This window comes from Dermacentor variabilis, chromosome 6 (genome assembly GCF_050947875.1).
Source record: "Dermacentor variabilis isolate Ectoservices chromosome 6, ASM5094787v1, whole genome shotgun sequence".
Taxonomy (NCBI): Eukaryota; Metazoa; Arthropoda; class Arachnida; order Ixodida; family Ixodidae; genus Dermacentor; species Dermacentor variabilis.
This window is the reverse complement of record NC_134573.1, coordinates 46,230,893-46,251,372: the sequence shown is the minus strand read 5'-3', so window position 1 is coordinate 46,251,372 and position 20,480 is coordinate 46,230,893. Positions and strand designations below refer to the sequence as shown.

General features: G+C 46.6%; 1 protein-coding gene across 2 annotated transcripts in view; it reads left to right on the top strand.

Annotated features, from left to right (window-relative positions):
• Window positions 1–20,480, top strand: part of Gint3 (GDI interacting protein 3) — a 54,020-nt gene that overhangs the window by 17,531 nt on the left and 16,009 nt on the right. For both annotated transcript variants that reach the window (XM_075695036.1, XM_075695037.1), the window contains exons 4-6: window positions 5,636–5,830; window positions 6,115–6,261; window positions 10,824–11,074. In XM_075695036.1, coding sequence (XP_075551151.1) covers window positions 5,636–5,830; window positions 6,115–6,261; window positions 10,824–11,074 — 593 coding nt within the window. The remainder of the gene's footprint in view (window positions 1–5,635; window positions 5,831–6,114; window positions 6,262–10,823; window positions 11,075–20,480) is intronic.

The window sequence follows — 20,480 nt, the reverse complement described above, 5'->3', positions numbered from 1 at the left end:
TTTACAACGAACCTTTAGAAAACGACTCCCCGCAAGGGAGGAAGCGCACCCCTATAAACAAGGCCATTCTAGCAGTTATGGAGATTAATGACAGCAAACATAACTCGTGACACGAAATGGCTGTTACCATATTGCAATGGAATTGTAGAGGAATACGCCATAAAAAGAACTCTCTAATACAATACCTCACACACACTGCGCATAAGCCGGACATAATAACTCTTCAGGAGACCAATGCACCGATCTCCCTACTGGGTTACATGGCCTACAACAATCCAAGTATTACGCACCGGTCCCGAAGGCTAACCGATGATGATCTGATTAGTTATCCTACAATGACGGTGACACTGGTGGCGAACCAACATACGGCCTTACACGAGGACCTCAGTCATATGAACAACGGGGAAGAGGAAAGCATATTGGTTAAATGCCGCTTCTTCAAATGATACGACTTAACCATTATTAACACCTACCGTACTCCTAAAGGAGGGGCTTATCGCAAAGCATGGACGAGCTTGCTCAAAGAGCATGGCAAAAAGGACTTGCTATGGGTAGGCGACTTCAACAGCCACCATGAGGCGTGGGGCTACAATCATAGTATGCCAAATGTAAGGCAGCTCCTACGAAATGCAAGTGATGCCCACCTATCGCTTCTGAATGACATAGAAACTCCCACTCATATTGGAAATTCAGTGGAAAAAGACACAAACCCAGACCTGACCTGGGGCCGGACAGCTAAGGAAGTGGAGTGGAAAAACACCGGGGAAACGTTGGGTAGTGATCACAGCATCATAGAAATAATCATTCGCATACCACAGAAGCAATGCACGACTAAAAGAAATCGCACTACAGCCACAAATATCACAGACTGGGATGCTTTCAGGAGTCTTCTCCAAGGAGCGCGTTCTGATAACCCGGAAGAATGGGCGAAAACACTATGCACTGTGCACAAGGGCACTACCAAGACAGTGCAAAGAACTGAAGACCACCTGCAAATAGACAGACACCTACTGAATCTATGGGACAATAGGCACAAGCTACTCGGAAAATGGCGAAAGAACAAGCTGAACAAGCGCTTAAAAGCCCGTATAGATAGCATCACCAAGGAGGCGCAAGAATACGCCGACAAACTCGCAACTGACAACTGGATGCAGATATGCGAGCAAGCCGGAAACAACATGCACACAAGCCGAGCCTGGTCGCTTTTTCCGGTGCTTCTTGGGCAATCCAGGAGAAAGAACCATCTGGAGGCAATCCAACTGAGGGAGGAAATTGGAGCACACGATCTCGCAGAACAAATAGCCAACCATTTCTTCCCTTCGGCCACCTTACAGAAAGATCAGCGACAACTACCATCCACACAAGATTGCGGCGAGGTGCCTGCAGACCAGCCATTTACAATTGGAGAGCTTATAAAGCAGCCATCAATGCAAGCAAAAGACACACGGCACCAGGACCGGACAGCATCACAGACAAGGTGCTACGAAATATGCCAGACACACAACTGGAACAGCTCCTGGCTATCGTAAACCAAGCTTGGGGAAGTGGTGACATACCGGAGACCTGGAAAATGGCTACTGTGATCCCAATACCAAAGCCCAATAAGACCCCAAGCGCCATTGGCCACCTGCGACCCATTCCTTTAACATCATGTCCGGGAAAGATTATGGAACGAATGGCCCTTACGCAACTCCTATGGCGTCAGGAATGTTGCACTTCTGTCGATCCTCGAGTTATTGGTTTTCAAAAGCACATGTGCACGCAGGATGCGATGCTTGCCATACAAGAAATATGCAGAGCACAGAGCAGCAGCCAACTCAGAGCCGTAGTGGGGTTGGATATCAAGGGAGCATTTGATAACGTTACCCACCAAGCAGTACTCGAAGGACTGCAGACCATGCAACCAGGTCAAAAGCTTTACAACTACCTAAAAGGGTTTCTTACAAATCGCACGGTTACCGTGAAGGTAAACGAAGAAGAGTCCGAAAAAAGGTACCTGACAAGAGGTGTACCCTAAGGGTCGATTCTTTCACCTGCACTATTCTCGCTAGCATTAAGCAAGCTGCCAACCCTCTTGAGGCGTGTAGAAGACCTTCACTTTACAATTTATGCGGACGATATTACGCTCTGGGCCAGCAGAGGATCTCCAGCTGAAATTCAAGAGACACTGCAAACAAGTATTAATGTCACAGCGCTATAACTTCAAGAAAGGGGCCTCACCCTGTCCAGTGCCAAGTGCGAGCACATTGTGGTAACCAACCAAAGAGAACCGCAAGCAGAAGAGGAACGAAAGCTAATAACACTACAAGTGAACCAAGATATTGTCCTGAGAAAAACGCATATCAAGGTCCTGGGCTTTTGGCTGCAGGACAATGGTAAGGCGGACGTTTGGGTGCGGCAAACAATTCAGCAGCTCCATGAAGTCAAGAGTCTACTGACAAGAACAACACAAAGGGTGAGAGGTATCAAAGAGCACCAACTCAGAAGACTCACGATGGCCCTGGCTATACCTCGAATACTGTACCAATATCCATACTTACAAGTCACCAAAACACAAAAAGGCAAACTTGAAACCATGCTCCGGCAGATAACGAGAGTTATTCTAGGCACCCCTGCATATTCGCGATCCAACCGAGTCGATGAGACGGCAGTGCTGCCTAAATTGGATGAGCTGAAACAACTTCACCAAGAGGCGCAATTTAGTCGCCTGAAGCTATCTAGACAGGGACGAGCATTTTTGCGTGATCTAGGCTACGATGTCCCACAATGCCCAGACAGGGAACAACAATATCCCCCGGGGGACACGCTAGACCGTATTACCGTCGACCCAATACCTTGAAAAATGGGGGCAGACACACAACCAGAAAGACTACAAAGTCGAGCACTGCACCTCAAGGATGACACCGAAGACTGGATCCTATACACAGACGCCTCTCTAAATAATCAAGGCTTCTGTACAGGGGTGGCAACTGACTATACACCTTTATCATGGGACCTACACTGCAATATTACATCACATCAAGCGGAACTCACAGCTATCGTGGAAGCCGCGACCATGCCAAATCCACACGAACGAAATCTGCTCATTCAAACAGATAGCCAGGCTGCATGCAGGGCACTCGCAGCCAGACGCCAGCCGCAGCACTACACTCAGCATTAACAAGTGGCACATGCCACATCCTGCGCAAATCTCCCGGACCCTCCTCTGTGGTGGCCGGATCCACTGAGTCTGAATGAGCAATATGCCTTCGCGCAGGTGGAAAGGCGTGAAAAACTTGACGAGTTACTAAACAACTCCATGAAGTATCCACAAGCGGACACACACATGAAGCGGAGAGAGGCGGCACTATGGAGGCGTGCACAGACGCACTCTCTCTTGTCCCCACACTTCCAACACTACATACAAGGTTTGCCTGGTGAACCTGCTTGCATGGCATGTGGCGGCTTCCCGGATAATGCTCACATTCTGTGGGATTGTCCGGCGAGCCGTCTCGCTATTCAGGCTAGCCTTGCCGAACTCTCACCCACCCGTAGACCTACGACACTTGAGGAGTGGCTGGCGGACTCCTCCTCCGACTACGTACGTGCCATGATCGAGCTCATCACAACGCTCGGCTTGGCAGACAACTAGAACAAAGCGGGTGAACCCAGACCGGGGTTCTTGAATAAAGTTTATTCTCTCTCTCTCTCTCTCTCTGACGCCCTGTCGTTGGCTGGAGGAGTTGCCAGTGTACGATCAACAATTGACTTTCCGGATTCCCGATAATTTAGACGGCTTTTCGGCACCGCGCAGTACCCCATAGAGTCAGTGTATTTCGGACGCAAGAACTCTTCGCCGTCCGATTTTCCGGACGTATTGCCGTGACCGGAGTTCCGAAACAGCATTAATCAAAGCCACCACCGCTGCCATTTTGGTTACCTCGCCACCTCGAACCGGCGCTCTCGCACGCAGATCCGCTGGCAGCCGTAGCCCCCCACTGTGGCAGCACTAGGCCTAGCTGCTTCCACGTTCGCTGTGAAGCTTCTTGCCGTTGGGTGCCGTGTTTTTATTGAAAGAATTCGCTGCTGTAAGCAATGGTACAGACTCCACCTTTGTGGTCCTCGCGATTGGCTTAGAAGCTTGGAAAGCATGGTGCGTTGCATAATGCTGGTTTCCGAAAGTCAGCTTCGCCTCTGTACATAAATGTTACTTGGTGAAGCATACGCAAACCTATTGCAGTGAAGCATAACAAGCGTGGGAAGGGGCTATTGTCACGGGACAGTATGTATTTCTTAGTTATACACGCATTCACCCAGTATTTCCTTTCACAGTACGAGCACCGATATGCCTAGTACGTGTACTAGGCATATCGATGGGGGCAAAATGCGAAAACATCGGTGTACTTAGAATTACGTGCACGTTAAAGCACCCCAGGTGGTCCAAATGTCCGGAGTCCCCCGATACGGCGTGACTCATAATTTATCATTTGCGAGACGCATGGCGGGCGAAACGAGAGCTCGAATCGCCACAGCAGCGTCAGAAATAGCTCTGAATGACTGGCAGTATGCTTATTTGGCGTCTAAGCGCCCACACTGTGACCAGAGACGGTGCGTGCGCGCCTGTGTATTTAAGAAACGCATACTATGTCCCGCGATGGTGGTCCCTTCCTATTTTCGGCATGCTTCACCGCATAACAGCTATATTGCGGCGAAGCTGTCTAGTTAAGTTCGGATTATTCGGCCGAAGGCCAATTTTCAGATTGAAATGACGGAAGGTCGAGCCAATAATTACGTATGGGCACTGGCCGGGACTTTTGGTTGGTATCGAATTAATTGGAAAATCGAATTAACCGGAGTCGAATTAACGTAACTCTACTGTAACAAGATTCAATTGTAGACTTGATCAATAGCCAGCTTTCTCAAACTAAGATTCTATATTCACAGTGGTCTTTGAGAGAGTTTGATGTCATTGGGCACTTATGCAAAACATAAAACATGGTTGTCGTGCGACTTGCGGCCTTCACTTCCACCTTGCTGAACTTTGTGCCAACAACCTTGTTCCTGGGACACTGATTTTGGCAGTTGATCATATATAATCACAATTTAATGTGCTGAAAATTAATTTTTCTTCCTGCACAAGCAGCCAGGCATGCTGCAATGGGGTAAACTTATGATGTTCCTGTTGTATTTTCATGAGGTTGTAGTTGCCTCGATGGGGCTACTGAAACGTGGGGCCTACGGAGTAAGCCAACGGTTGAGGGCACAGAGTGCCACAGAAAAAGAGAGTACTTCCTTCAACGGGGACCAAACATAGATGGAGTTTATTCAATTGAGGGGAAAGGGAATACAGGGGTACGCTTACAATGTTGGGCACAGCGTGGTGCCAGTTGTACAAACATCTGAAACCGAAACTGAGAACACAACAGTTCCTAAAGCTCTCCCATTCTGAAGCGCAAAAAAAAAACTTTATTGTTGCAGCTACATATTTAGCCCCTATTTTGCATATTATGGTCTCGATTTAACATGTTTTTTTTTTCTTATCTCGACTTAGCCTAGACATAAGTGCCATTGTGGGAGTCCCCGAGTGACATTAGCAGGCCTAGAAATGTGATGGTCAAAATTTCGGCAACCACAGTCCCGTGTGCTTTGCTTGCAGGCTGTGCTTGAGTCAGGGCCGCAGGCTGGCGACAATGCTGTCGTGTTTGGCCACCCACTTCTGGGGCCCGAGCTACGGCTGCCGTACGAGGAGCTCCGATTGCGTATCCGCCAATTCCTCTATGAGCAGATGTCCGAAGAGCCGGGACTCACCTCCTGTCTTCTCATCCACACCTGCAATTCACCACAGTCCAAGGTGCGTGTGGACTGAAGTATCATAAAGTTCACAGATAGGATAAAGAAGGCTGACACATAGCTGACTCACAAGCGAAACCTTCATTTGAGGCAAAAGAAATATATACATACATTGGGCACATGTAGATGAAAAAAATGCACACGGCCACCAGCTGGGTCTACATAGAATCTATACACCTTTTTCTGCACCACATCTTGCATAAAATAATTTGTTTTCTTGCCTCAGTGTTGGAGCAATGCTCATACAAAGAGGTTTAAAGAGTCCTGTTTGTTAATCTTGATCAGGTCGATGCTGGTGTGGAGACGCTGTGCAAGTACCTCAACAACATAGCAGACAACCCGACGGAAGAGAAGTACCGCCGCATTCGCCTCAACAACCGGATATTCCAGGAGCGTGTGCTGCCACTTGAGGGCGCCCTCGAGTTTCTTCAGGTTGGCTATGTTTTCATGTTGAGGCACATAGTGTATGTTTATGTATTTACCTTTTATTTATGTGTAGTGTCAGCCATACCCAAGAAATTCGAACACAAATATAGGGGGCAGAAAAGCACAGCTCTTGTACAGGAATATACAGCATCTGTAAAATACCTCTTCATAGAAGCAACTCTTCACATATGTTCAGAAATTTGCCAAATGTTGCTTCTATGTCACCAGTTGTCATTGCTAGACATCATTTATGTACTGACAATTTGCTTTGACAATTCTTCAAAGGGGCCCTGAACCACTTTTTAGTGAAGTGGAGAAATGCATTCGAAGTTAAAATAGGCTATTTCAGAAGCACATTTCTTATTGCAAAACCCAGTGTCCAGTGTCCAGTACCATGCTGAATTATGGGCCCAGTGTCATGCGCTGGATGCTGGAGCGCTGGACAGGCATGGTATACTGGGAGGTGCTGAGATCTGGTGTGAAAAGCAGCTCTAGAGCATGAAATACACGGTGCCTGGTCACTGTATATATTTTTTTGAATACAGAAAGCAACAGAGAGCATTTTAGTGCAATGAAAAAAAAAACGAGATAAAAGAGTGAAAATAAAAAATGTTACCACCAGAATTCGATAGTGTGTCCAACGGATCCCAAGCCCAGTACTTTACCACTACACCACAACAGCACATGACAAGTTGTGAATAATTTGCCATATCAAGGCCCAGGCACAGATTTAGTTTCGTATAGACACGTCTCATGGTAACATGGTAGACGCACTATCGCTCCACAGCTAAAACTTGCGCCCGTATCGGAAAGGAAAAGTTGTTGTCTGTATTCAATAGTATGCATGGAAGTACCACAACACTAATTTTTTGTGAGTGGTATTTTAACTTCGAAAAACGTCCTAAATGAACCGCCGATCTAGGATGCTGTATGGGCTGTTGCTGCTGATTTTCATGGCCGTTTCTTGTTCTGTTCTTAGCGCAAGGGATATGCAGCGTTTTCTTGGTTCAGTGGTGCGTTTCAATTGACATGTGTATATAGTCACTATCTTCATCAGAGAAGCGTAGGCTGACCCGCCGTGGTTGCTTAGTGGCTATGGTGTTGGGCTGCTAAGCACGAAGTCGCAGGATCGAATCCCAGCCATGGCAACCGCGTTTTGATGAGGGCGAAATGCGAAAACACCAGTGTACTTAGATTTAGGTGCACGTTAAAGAACCCCAGGTGGTCCAAATTTCCGGAGTCCCCCACTACGGCGTGCCTCATAATCAGATTGTGGTTTCGGCACTTAAAACCCCATAATTTTTTTTAAATTTAGAAGCATAGGCTAGAGCTGGCAACCTTTGGCAACAGCACACATACGTGTGTTTATAACGCATCACATCAGCGCTCATCACTTCTTGTGCTGGCACTGCAGAAAAAAAAGATGGTTTACTTATGAACACCAATGCGAAAGCTGAAATATAGAGTGACTTATTCTTGTTAGAATTGTTGATTCCTGAGCCCAGACGGGCCGATAGCATGTAGACGGACTCAGCAGGTACCCTAGGCCTAAGCTTCAGGTGGAAGGGAACAGTCTTAATGTGGGTACTGGGCAAATGCTAAAATGTGTGTATTTGAGCCTCAGAACATTTTAACCATTATGTTTTTAGTACACTAAGGAAAGTGGAAGTGCACGAATCACCTCGGCTTTGTTATCGGTGCAATAATATCAATCAGCGGCAGGCTGGGGGTCCCTTTGTATGCGTCTGAACGACTTCTAGGTTTCATGTCGACTTCACAACACTATGACTATGGTGACAACTCGCAGGCATCCTTTGCATACAAGCTACACAAAAGAATGAGGTGCTATCTGTGTTTGCATAATTTTGTTCAAGAGTAGACTATATTCTGGAACCAGCGCGGCACAAACGCAACCAGTGCAGTTTCTAATACGTAGGAGCCAGCAAACTGCAGCAAGAACCAGCGTGTGTATAGCACAAACCAGTGCGCCTCAATGTCATGGCAGTGGGACCAGCGTCTCGTCTAGTGTGAGCCGGCTCTTACCCTGCATTCTTATTGGTGTTTCAGTGATTCCCAGCGAGCGCCAGCATCCCCAGTGCAATCCAGTATCAAAAAGCATGCTGGTTTCACACTGGAAGGCACTGGTTTTTGCAATAGGGTTGCCACATCACCTAATTCAATGCATTCAGCAGAAGCGGAGCTGCTGGCAATAAAACACACCCTTCACGGTGCTTCCGTCCCTTCTTCAATGCCTTGCACTGCAGGGTATGCCCACAATGCTTCACCTGGGGACGTATTCTGAAGCGTTCGCCGCCGCAAAAGTTTCGCCCTGGTCACGCCTCCGCCGTTGCGGCGCGCTCTGAATGGCTGCTTTGACAAAACCGGAAATTCAGGTGGCGCAAGTGAATTTCCGGTTTTGTCAAAGCAGCCATTCAGTGCGCGCCGCAACGGCGGAGGCGTGGCCAGGGCGAAACTTTCGCGGCGGCGAACGTTTCAGAATACGTCCCCTACTGAACATCATGGTGGAGAGCAGTTCAAGCTTGAATTTGGATGTTAACGTGGATCCGATTTTGGTACCTATGACGCACCATGTGTAATCCAAATGCAGTTGTCCTTAGCTAGCCGCTGTGCGCTTAGCCAGTCAACTCGTCACAGCACCCCGCGGTGGCCGCAGTATCTACGCTACACAGCAGACTGTAGCTGCATGCAACTGTAGTTGACAAACGGATAGTAACCACACACAACTTGCGCATTTTGAAGTGCTATCAATAGCTTAATACGAAACGGAGTCTGCCAAGGCATCTAGCCAGAAGCAGCCACGAGTGAGTATGCTATGGCAAGTGCGCATGTTGTCTGACCTTAAGCTTCACTTGGTTCCAGGCTAGCTGAGCATACAAAGCTATCTGGAATTAGTCGGACTCGATCGCTAGGACACCAATAAGCCGGGTGGCAAGTTTAATTTCTACGTGGGCGGCCGCGGCCCAGCGTGAGCAGACGATACTCAACATCTTCCGGAAGTACATAGTTATAATAGAAATTTGAAAGAAGATTTTCGTTTACTGCACAGCCTGTTTATTAAACTTCATCAATATACACGTAACAATAGGAGGAAGCGCACTGATTCAAACACCCACCTTGATTGATGTCAGCGCTTGGCCAATAGCAGCCACTTACGGGAATTTACTATATTACAAAATAAAGCGTCCAGAAAAAAGTGAGGAGCAGGCTTCTGTTGAAAATGCAGCATTTGAGAAAAAGGTGACCTCGCACTCCGCTTATGAGCTTTACGCGCCATGTACGAGTGCAAAATTTCGCTCGGATGTTTGAGATGTTCACAGCAGCGCATGTTATCCACAGACTGTGTTTTCACCAAGCCCGAGGGATGGTTCAGGATCCCTTCAAATCTTGTCATGTTTTGCTCAAATTGTGAGCTGTTAAAATATAAATATATAATCGTAATTTACACTACATAGTTATTACATTTCTCATTTATCCTCTGCCATAAAATCTGTTCCTACACAAACTAAGTTAGAAAACAAATCCTGAAAAAATGGATACATTGTCAGAGGATGTTGCGGACGAACGAAAATTCGGACTTTGTAGATATTCAGGGCTAGTAAATGCACCTTCAGGGCTCCCATAGAGGTAATGCATTTGAGCGACCAATTTTTCAGATGAATTTAGGCCCCAAAGTTTGATTTTTCCGGACTAAATCACTTGTTCTGAGCCATGCTACCCGATCTTAGAGGCCGCCATGTTGGATATTCCACGGGCTTGGCTTTTAGTGGTCTGCTTTCCTCCAAGATTGCAAGACTGCGAGGTGCACACTGTTCTCCAAGCAACTGTGTCTCAGAGATGTGACATCTTTAGCCGTGTTTGTGCCGCTTTGCATCTGTGTGCTCGGTGCCGACTCCTGCACCTTCGCGAGAACCAAGTGGTGCGAATAAATGTGGCTTGTTTCTTCGATCTCCATGGCGATCTCCGTTTGCGGAGGTCGCCATCACGTTGATGCTCTTGGTTACTGTATACAGAGACCACGGAAACGATGCCACTCTTGCACAAATCCAAGCAAATCTGATCGCCTCCAAGCATAGTACGAGGCAGGGCATTATTAGATATTTTTTTAAGCCTCTCTAAGCCTAATAAATTTAATTTTTATTGCATGAATTTTTCGGACTGTTCGATTTTTTAGACTAGTTTTCAGTGCTCAAGAGGTCCGGAAAATCAGTTGACGATTGTATTTGAGTGGTTGATGGCTGTGCTAGTTTGTGATCTTGTAGGAGGTTTTCTTCTTCTGTTGCTTCAACCAGTAATAATTAATGTGCAGAAAATGTAAGCTGCCTAGGTGTCTTCTGGGGCAGTTTCATTGTGCAGCAGCCATGTGCTGGAAATGTTGTTGACATTTGAGGCATGACATGCTAATTTACGCATCTGATGAAACTCGTTGAAATATTTGAAATTTTGGTGGTGTTTTGCTGCTGTCGTATCACTGAAGTATCTCAATAAAAAGTTTGAACTGAAAGAATGGCTGTCTTGAAAGGTAACATTTGCTGTTAATGTCCTTGCAGGCAGCTGGCTTTGAGCGACGACACGACGAGGAGTCGGTGTCATCTGAGGAGTGGCTCGAGTTCCCTTTGGACGGAGACATTGAGCAGCTGCGCATCTTGGCCGACGCGCTGTGCTGTGCCAAGCCCGTGAAGCCCGTTCTGGACCGGTCGCTACGCGTGCTGCTTCCCCACGAGGCAGCACAGCAGCTGGTGCTGCCCGACTCCTTCTTCAACCTCAGCCCTGATGAGGTGCTGCGCGAGCAGGAAGCCAGGTGGGTGGGAGGTGTAACTGCTGCTTGCATTGCACCTCGCAAAGGGTGAGTCCCCGAAGATCTCATGAGCCATCCAGTGTGTTGCACTCCAGCTTCTGCAGAGGATGTCCACCACTTGTCATGGTTCTTCCTGAGAACAAGGGCTGCTTGAGAGAGGCTTCTGAGAACTTCCAAGCTACTAACTGATCAGACAGTTATAGCACTGGTCTGCGGGCGATAATTTCGTTTTAGCCTTTACTGGAATTTCTAAACAGTATAGACTGTTTATAGCGTAACTCACCGGAGTCCCGTATACAGTCGCCGACCGTTTATTCGGACCCCACGGGGACTGCGGAAATGTCCGAATAAACAGGTGTCCGAAAAAGCAGATTAAGAAAAAAAAAATGAAATCCTTTATTTCCACGCACTTATTCGGGCTCGGCAGTAGGCTTGAAGAAATCGTGAGTGCGCCGTTGCACGCTGTTCCGTTTACGCGCAATCAGATAAGCCTGAATCTCGGAGAGGGTCGTACGGTCACTATAGGCGGCTGAAAGCACAGTCACTGCTTGTGCACACTCCGCATGCGACGGCAGCGTAGCACATGGTGCGTCATCTTCCGACTCGGAGTTCATCGTCCGGCGGTGCAGCAGAAACCTGACGAATGATCTCGCCGTCGTCGAGTTCTGTGCATGTCAGTACAGCAATGTCAGCACCTGTGAAACTCTCAAATGAGACGGTGTCCCGAATCGCAATGCAACCACTGCGCAGGTCTCGGCAGAACATTTTCCGCGTCAGTAGGGAGCACATCGGAAGGCGACAAATCCTAGGCCTCCCGGCACCCGCTTGCCGGCATTTCCCAGCGCAGTCTATGCGGGCACTGTCGGCGCCATTAGACACTTGACGCGATGTTTCCGTACGCCGTGTTGGTTCACCGAAACACCACCATCACCACCGTGCCGACACCAGTCGCACAAACGAAAAACGTGGCCTGCTCGCAGCGTCGTGCGCGAAACTAACAAATCAGCTGCTGGATTGTCTTGACATGGCTTACTAAGCTGAAACTGGAACTGCTATACGGCCACTCTATCGAACCAGGCAGAAACGATGATGATGAGCGGGGACTTCCAGTAGCACCACTTCGTGGGGCAGCAAGGAGGCTCCGTTCAAAACAAAAATGGCGTTCAGCAAGTCGAACTATGCGCCGGTCAGGGTCGGTGCATGATGCCCTCGATCGAGTTGGCTCAGGGAGTGTCCGAAAAATCAGACGAGAGGTTGCAAGGTGTCCGAACTTTCGGCAGTTGTTATACATTATGGTCTATGGGGAGAATGGCGGTGCCGCGAAGCTGACCGAATAATCGGGCATGTCCGAATTTTCGGAGTCCGGAAAATCGGTCGGCGACTGTATCTGCACTATAACGAAAACATTTTTCGAAGGCTCTACTCTTGAAAAACATGTATAGATAAAGCAGCCTGGCATATCTGAGAACTGAGGCACGCAACTTGGGTGTTCGCATACATTTAAGTTGACAAACGTTGAAAGGTTGATGCCTGAGTACCTGCAGTCTTCAATTGAAGCAGACAAAGTAACACTGGAGAAAAGAAAGACGTACGCACACATGCACACACACACAGACTGACAAGATTAGTGGACTAAATTTTCAGACCTGCTCGATTATTCAAAAATTCCTGCAGCACTGCCACCAACTCCACAGAAAAATATAGAATGGCGATCGAAATTACAGCTGCCGAACTGAACCGCATGCATGTGATGTTGAACATGTGTCAATCGTGAACAAAGCTGGCTGCACTCGAGTGTTGCCCTTGCCATCTATGGCCTAACTCTTACGTTGTCGAGGTGGTTCCTCCGTTTTCCATGTTCCATACCGTCATTCCGATGCTCGGTACCAAAATGTAACTTTGGTTGCCAATTGCTGATGAGGCGTGCTGGTTAGGCTTAGCGGGCGGTGGTGTCAGGCGACATGCCGCTGTGAAAAGCTCGCCCTTGATATGTTCGTACCCATAGACGATCACATAGAGATTGAGCATGCCATCACGGACACGGGCTGAACTGACAACAGCAGTGTAGCTTCGTTTTTTGGGCGATCAGCTGCAGCAACTACTGCGAATGCCTAACAAGTTTGTATGTGTGCATACTGGTAGGAACAGCAGTAGCACATATTGTCACGTGGTGATGACGTTGAAGAACACAGTAGCAAATACTGTTAAAGACAAAACTAACTTTTATTGGGCGAACCTGTGCCCACAAAAAGAGGCTACACTTATAGCACAACGATAGCGGCGAACACGGTCGGCGATCGTCGAAAATCTGATCAGCGAGTCGGCTTTTATACAGCAGTCATTGAATGTTCCAGACTAATCGTTGGGACCCGCATGCCTTCCACAAAGTTCTACAACATTCGAGTCACGCGATGAAATCAGATAACACAAGGTTCGGTGACAACAGACAGCGGATAGAAGCATCAATAACTTTCCAGAAACTTCGGATACATGCAGACGCGTCCCACGCTGTGCGATAACATTTGTTAGGTGGCGAAACGTGGTCGCCCGTTAAATATAAATACACGTGTCAATACCCCCCTCTTAAAAAGCATCGACCCGATGCTGCAAACAAACGAAAGTAATAAAAGAAAAGCACTCCTAGCAAAGAAAACAACAAAATAAGGAAGTTCGTCAGCGTCCGTAAAAGGGTTTAAGACGCACCACGTGGACCACTTCAGATCGTGCGCGGCGTCGCTGTGAATGCGAAATGCCGTCTGGCACAACCTCATAGTCCAGTGCGCCAATGCGTCAAATGACCTTGTAGGGTCCGAAATATCGTCGCAGTAGTTTTTCACTGAGTCCTCGTCAGCGTATCGGGGTCCACACCCAAACACGGTCGCCGGGCTGGTACTCGACGAAGCATCATCGGAGGTTGTAGTGTCGGCTGTCGGTCCTCTGCTGGTTCTTGATCCGCAGGCGGGCGAGCTGTCGGGCTTCTTCGGAGCGCTGGAGGTAGGTAGCGACGTCAAGTTTCTCCTCGTCAGTGACGTGCGGCAGCATCGCGTCGAGCGTCGTCGTCGGGTTCCTGCCGTAGACCAGCTTGAACGGCGTGATCTGTGTTGTTTCTTGCACCGCCGTGTTGCAAGCGAATGTTACGTACGGCAGGACGGCATCCCAGGTCTTGTGTTCGACGTCGACGTACATCGCTAGCATGTCGGCGAGGGTCTTATTCAGCCGCTCTGTAAGACCATTTGTCTGCGGGTGGTAGGCCGTTGTCCTCCTGTGCCTTGTCTGACTGTATTTCAGAATGGCTTGGGTGAGCTCCGCTGTAAAGGCCGTTCCTCTGTCGGTGATGAGGACTTCTGGGGCGCCATGTCGCAGCAGGATGTTATCGTTCACCCCCCCCCCCCTATCAGCCAACGCACCTTGTTGAGAAGCACGCTCACTACCATGCTTGTGTGTGGGATTTTCCTGTAGCAGCTGCATTACAAGCGGTATTTCATCTTGTGCTATAAGTGGTACGCGCATATACACACATTTTTATGGGAGGGTAAATGAGAGCCGGGAAAGGCTGCATTCTAGCTGATTCGGCACTAAATGCGGCTATGTTATAAGTGGTCTAAACTGTATAAGGAGGGTATCCAAACCAGAGAAAAAGAAACTCAAATGGGCACCAGCATTTCCAGGTGACACAAGGGCTATGACATACACTGCAGTGGAGTTCTCTGAATCAATTTGCAACGTAGAGTGCAATGCACAGTGAGCAGAAGCACCACTGAAAATGCACCGCATAGCAAAAAAGGATACAGTGAAAAGAAACAACAGCAGACTTGTGTGGCCTTGCAGAATCGCAGCACAATTTACAGTAAAGATGTTTTTTTCGAGCACTTTCATTAAGAATTGCAGTTGCCTAAAATTACACCACGCACTTTAACACATTGCCCGCACATGACTTCCTGTTTGAAACCTTGCCTGCATATAATGCCTTCGAGTAGTTTCTTACATTTTTTTACAAAGACTAGTTGATCCACATACGTTTCACTTCACATACTAACTTGCCATAATGCCCCCCCACCCCACCCCCATTGTTATTAAGTTTGAATGGAGTGGCAGTTACAGTTCTCCCGGGACAGTGGGCTAACTTCTGCACTGATTATAAAGCTGACTTAGAACATTTTCCTCTGTTTTCATTTATTTAGCAAATACTACCGGCCTGTATTACAGGCCTTAGGTAGGAGTGGGGTACAGAAATAATAAAAATAGAGAAATGGTACATTGCAGCAGAAGAAGCAAACAATGAGACTCGACAAGAGTCCAAAACACAGTAGAATCGAGTACAAAAGCAAAACACTTGATTCAAAACAAATTACATGTGCGCCCCGTTGTTCACTCAGGGCTTGTAGAAGCAAGTTCACCGTTTCGGAACTGACCACGTTTCCAGGCAGACCATTCCATTGAACAATGGTGCGGAGAAAAAAAATGAGTATTTAAAAACATCTGTTTTATACAGAAATGCGTTGACCTTTTTGAAATGATAGGAATGCGTAGGGCAGTGGGTAAAGGGCTCAACTAAAATGCCTTGCTCTAGTTTTATTTTATTATGATAATTTAAGTAAAATAATTTGTCATTTACAGTGACGTTGCATGTCCAGCTGTTCAAGTCCTCTGGTGTGCAGTGTGCAGTTGGGGATATATTCCAGCTGTAGCAATTAAATATAAACCTGACTGCCTTGCGTTGGACATTTTCTAGTTTCACTTTGTTACTTTCGGTCCAGGGATCCCATACTGCCGCAGCATATTCTAATAGCAGTCGTACATAGGTTTTATAAGCTAAAAGCTTTATTTCTTGAGTAGATTGTGCTAGTGTTCTCCTCAAGTAATGCAGTTGTCTTAGGGCTTTTTTTTTTTTTCAATATACGAGATATGCAGATTCCATCGAAGGTCAGGGGGTTATGTGAATTCCTAAGTATTGAAAGGTATTTACAACTAAGAGAGGTTTTTTGGCTATGCGATATGTAAAACTTAAAGGATTCTTTTTACGTGTGACATTCATTGCTATGGTCTTTTTGGAATTCAGTCATTTGCCACGTTGAGCATCAATTTTCTATAGCACACAGAAAGTTGCTCCAAGGAAGTTGGTCGTTATGACTAGAAATTTCTTGATAAATTATACAATCATATGCAAACAGTCACATTTTAACGTGTATATTTTCAGCAATGTCGTTAATGAACACTAGAAAGAAAAGGGGACCTAGGACAGAGCCCTGCGGAATACCGGAATACACAGGGATCGCATCAGAAAGAACACCATCGACAACTACACTTTGACGTCTGTGTGAAAGATAGGCTTCAATCCACGAGAGTAGGCAGTCGTGTTTTAATATGGGTTTTAGTTTCAGCAATAATTTGTGATGTGATACGCGGTCAAACGCCTTCTCAAAGTCATGAAAAATGATATCGACTTGACTTTGCCTATCTAATGCTGCTGCTAAGTCGTGAACAGTTGCAATCAGTTGCACAATAGTTGAATTCGATGAACTCGGGGTCCAATTGATTTCCAATTCCCACGTAGGCAGTCATGCTTGTCAAGCTTGTGTAGGGTTACTGCGCGATTTCTGCCGTTGAGCCAGCTTGACGACTCTGCGACAGAACCCGTGCTGTTGGTTATGAGTAATGTGATTCTCCTCAAGAAAATTGGTTATGTGTTTACAGATGATGTGTTCTAGCAATTTTACGGAAGCGCACAAAAAAGAAATAGGCCTGTAGGAAGAAGGTGCTGATGGGCTTCATTCTTTAGGAATCGGAGTGCGTTTTGCGAATTTCCAATCTGTTGGCAACTCTGAGCGTTTTAGTGATGTCTTAAAAACTAAGGTTAAGTACTTCGCACACCACTAAGCATGCCAGACTAGAAAGGTGTTGGGTATTTTATCGATACCTGGTGACTTCTTGGTGTCTAAATTGAGCAGAAAAACTAACATGCCTTCCTCAGTTACACAAATGTCATTGACTGGAGGTAAATCATCAATGGAAGAGGACTGCGGTGTGAAACCATCATCATGTGTGAATACCGAACTGAAGTACTGGTGAGCGCCTGTGCAATTTCTAACTTGTCGTGCGTAGTCGCGCGCTATCTGTAGAGAGGCCAAGGACCGATTTCTTGCATGGTGCAAGATATTGCTAGAACTTACTTGTAGATAAGAAAGTTTTCCACACATACAGATTGGAAATAGCGTTTAGCCTTACTGATAGCATTCCGCATACAACTGGCATAGTCCGGAAATCTTATCAGCTGTAGTCGATGAAAGACGTTTTGTATAGTGACGTCTTGCTTTCTTCAGTTTACGCCCCAGACGTGCAATGTCTTTTGTCATCCATGGATTGCTGCTGCGCACTATTTTCCGTGTTCTTGGCACAAAATCACTTTTGCATCGGTGAACTAAGTTTTTGAAGAAGGCCCACGTGTGCTCAACAGGAAAACTCTGCGATTCATACAAACAAGAAAAAGAAAAACTGTGTAGTTTACCAAAATATCGACGTCACTTGCACGTGAGAACAAGGGAATAACTGTCTCTTTCTTCTGAAGCTTTGGTGTAGGGTGCAGTTCCAAGGTTAGGTTTAGCATTTTGTGGTCTGATATTCCTTCTAAGACATCCGCATGGGGGCTTACGGCATAGCAGGTTGATGGTAACAAGGAAGAGGTCCAGAGTTTACTGTGAGCAATTTTGTACCCGGGTGGGCTCTGTGACTAGCTAAGTCAGATTATGCAAGAGCACCACGTCGGGGAATGATTGACAGGCACTAGTGAAAGCCTCTGGAGTATCGGTTAACTAATTTATTGACGGAAAGTTGAAATCCCTTGTCAACAACAAGTTAGCAGAACAGATTTCATTTTGGCATAGGAGTTCATTAAGCTTTTCTATGAATGTATTATTAGAATTCAGAGGCCGATGAAATCCCCCAATGATTAAATGAAATTTCTCAGGGAATACTTTGACTACCTTCTAGCCCATCAATGCTTGGTAATCTGACACTTGCAGAGATTCTTTGTATATTATTGCAATGCCACCACTGCGACAATTTCTGTCACTCCGGAAAATATTATAACTACACGGTGTTACTTCACTGTCATAAATATCTGGACATAGCCATGCTTCCGTCACTACTCCAATGTGAAAAAATGTGTTATCCAATATGTTGCTGCATTTTCATAGCCTCTATACTGGATGGCATCAGAATATTTTAGGCCAACTAATGACAAATTTTAAAGCCATTGCCTGCATCCCCACCCTGTTACTTTCTCAGCCACAGTGTGCTGTTTCTTTATTTAGAGCATTGTTTGGTCATGCATTTTGGTCAGCACCGCAATCGTCGCATACAAATGCACAGTCGCATGGTTATTTTTATACTTCATAGACTTTCTTTATGAGGTGCAAAAAAAAATGATTGCTCATTAAAGAGAACGTGAAATACTGCTGTATTACACATCTCTGGGAACGCTTTACAACCTTGTCATTGGATGTTTCTTGGTCAGTATTTTACTTCCAAAGTTACCAAAATGTTGGCAACATTGTAGCTGAAATCCAAGGGAGAGAGATCTGTGGTGCCCTGCTGAGCAGCACAATGTGTCGAGGCATGCTGCTTGTACGGCTCATAATACTGCTGACAGAGTTGTATGACCTCAGCAATCATCCAGGGACTCTTGGCAACAAGTATTTGGAAGGCATGGTTATCGATGCCTTTCGTGACGTGCTTGATCTTGTCAGCTTCGTCTATAGATAAGTTGATGCACTTGCGGAGCGAGAGCACGTCTTCAGTGTAACTTGTGAAGTTCTTGTCCTTGCATTGAACTCGACCACGCAAACACTGCTCGGCTCAAAGCTGGCAAACGGCGGGGCAGCCGAAGGCCTCTGTCAATGTTGTCGTGAAAGCCGACCAGGTGGTAAGATCAGATTCACGATTGCAAAACCATAGGCTTGCTACATCTATCAAGTAAAAGATCACACTAGTGAGCCTGGCACGGTCGTCCAACTTATTATAGGCACTTACACGGTCATATTTGGCAAGCCAGTCTTCCACGTCATGGCCGTCTATACGGCTATTCCACTAAATATAGCAAGATCGCATTGCCGGATGATGCCAGGGCAGACGACGGTATGGGAGCAGTAGCCTGGGACGGTCCTGGATCATCCACGTCATTAGCTGGTGGTAGCGTCCTGCTTTGGAGTTCCAGAATGTGGAAGAGGAACCCAGTACCTCCACAAAGTACAGAGGGTGTTTGCTTGACAGCATTAGTAGCATTGCAGCGGTAGGCCGAAACAAGTCAGTCGGTGCTGTGGAGAAGCGGGCAACCAAGCACATCTAGTCATATTCTTCTTTCACCAGCACCATTCCCAGTGCCTTCAGTACACCGTATTTTCCTGCATGTAATCCACCACTGCGCATAACTTACACTCCCAATTGCAGCAGCCCAAAAGGAAAAAAAATCTGTGCATACAACCTATGTAAATAATTGCACATGACAACGCTGCAATCCTTGCATATAGTGTCCGTTCGCAGATGCACGACTCGTCCACGGTACCTTCGGCCAGCAGCTTTTCCCCCCAATCCCCCTTCTTCGGCGATGCTGATAAAGCTGGATTCAAACGACGGATGTGATATGTCACGTGACATGTGACGTGATTCGGGTCACTTCACAGCTAGCATTTGCACAACAAAGGATGACAGTATGGACGGAGCAGCCCTCACATGGACAACAGTAATGAAGCAAAGGCTACCGACATGTATCGCAAAGCGCTTTGCCCAGACCAAGAAAGCACAGGGGGCACGGGTGTCGTACGTATGATCACATGATCCGCAATCCGCAAGCAGAAATTGCAATTTGGTCCATTGTATGAAAGCTTTATCATCAGCTTATGCTGTGTTAGGATGACAAGTTCTAGTTCTGAGTTCCAAATTCTAGTTTGCTTGTGCCGCGTGCACTAAATACTAAACGCAAAATGGTGATCTGTAAAGAATGGGTGACTGTGGAGAGGAGAGGGGAGCTTCAAAGCGCAAGGGTGGGGAGAGGGCGGGGTTCTCTGGGAGATAACGAAACTAAATGGCGGAGAACCTGGCCTTAAGGGGAGACACGGGTCTTGAAATGACAAAAAATCCATAAAAGTCGGTTTTCTGAAACGTGCATTTGATTTTCTGAAAAGTGCTCCTCGCAAAAACATTTGTTAAATATTTGTACTAGAGATTTGAAAATCCACCCGCTTTAAGAGGTTTACAAGCAGATTTCAAATATGTCATTAGTTTCTGTGTAGCCAATATAGTTCTTGAGTTACGTCGTACACAATGGCAAAATACAGCGATATTGTGGGCACTTTATCGTGTAATAAATATTCATGAAAATATTTGTGCTGTAGTTATATAGTTCTTTGTAGAC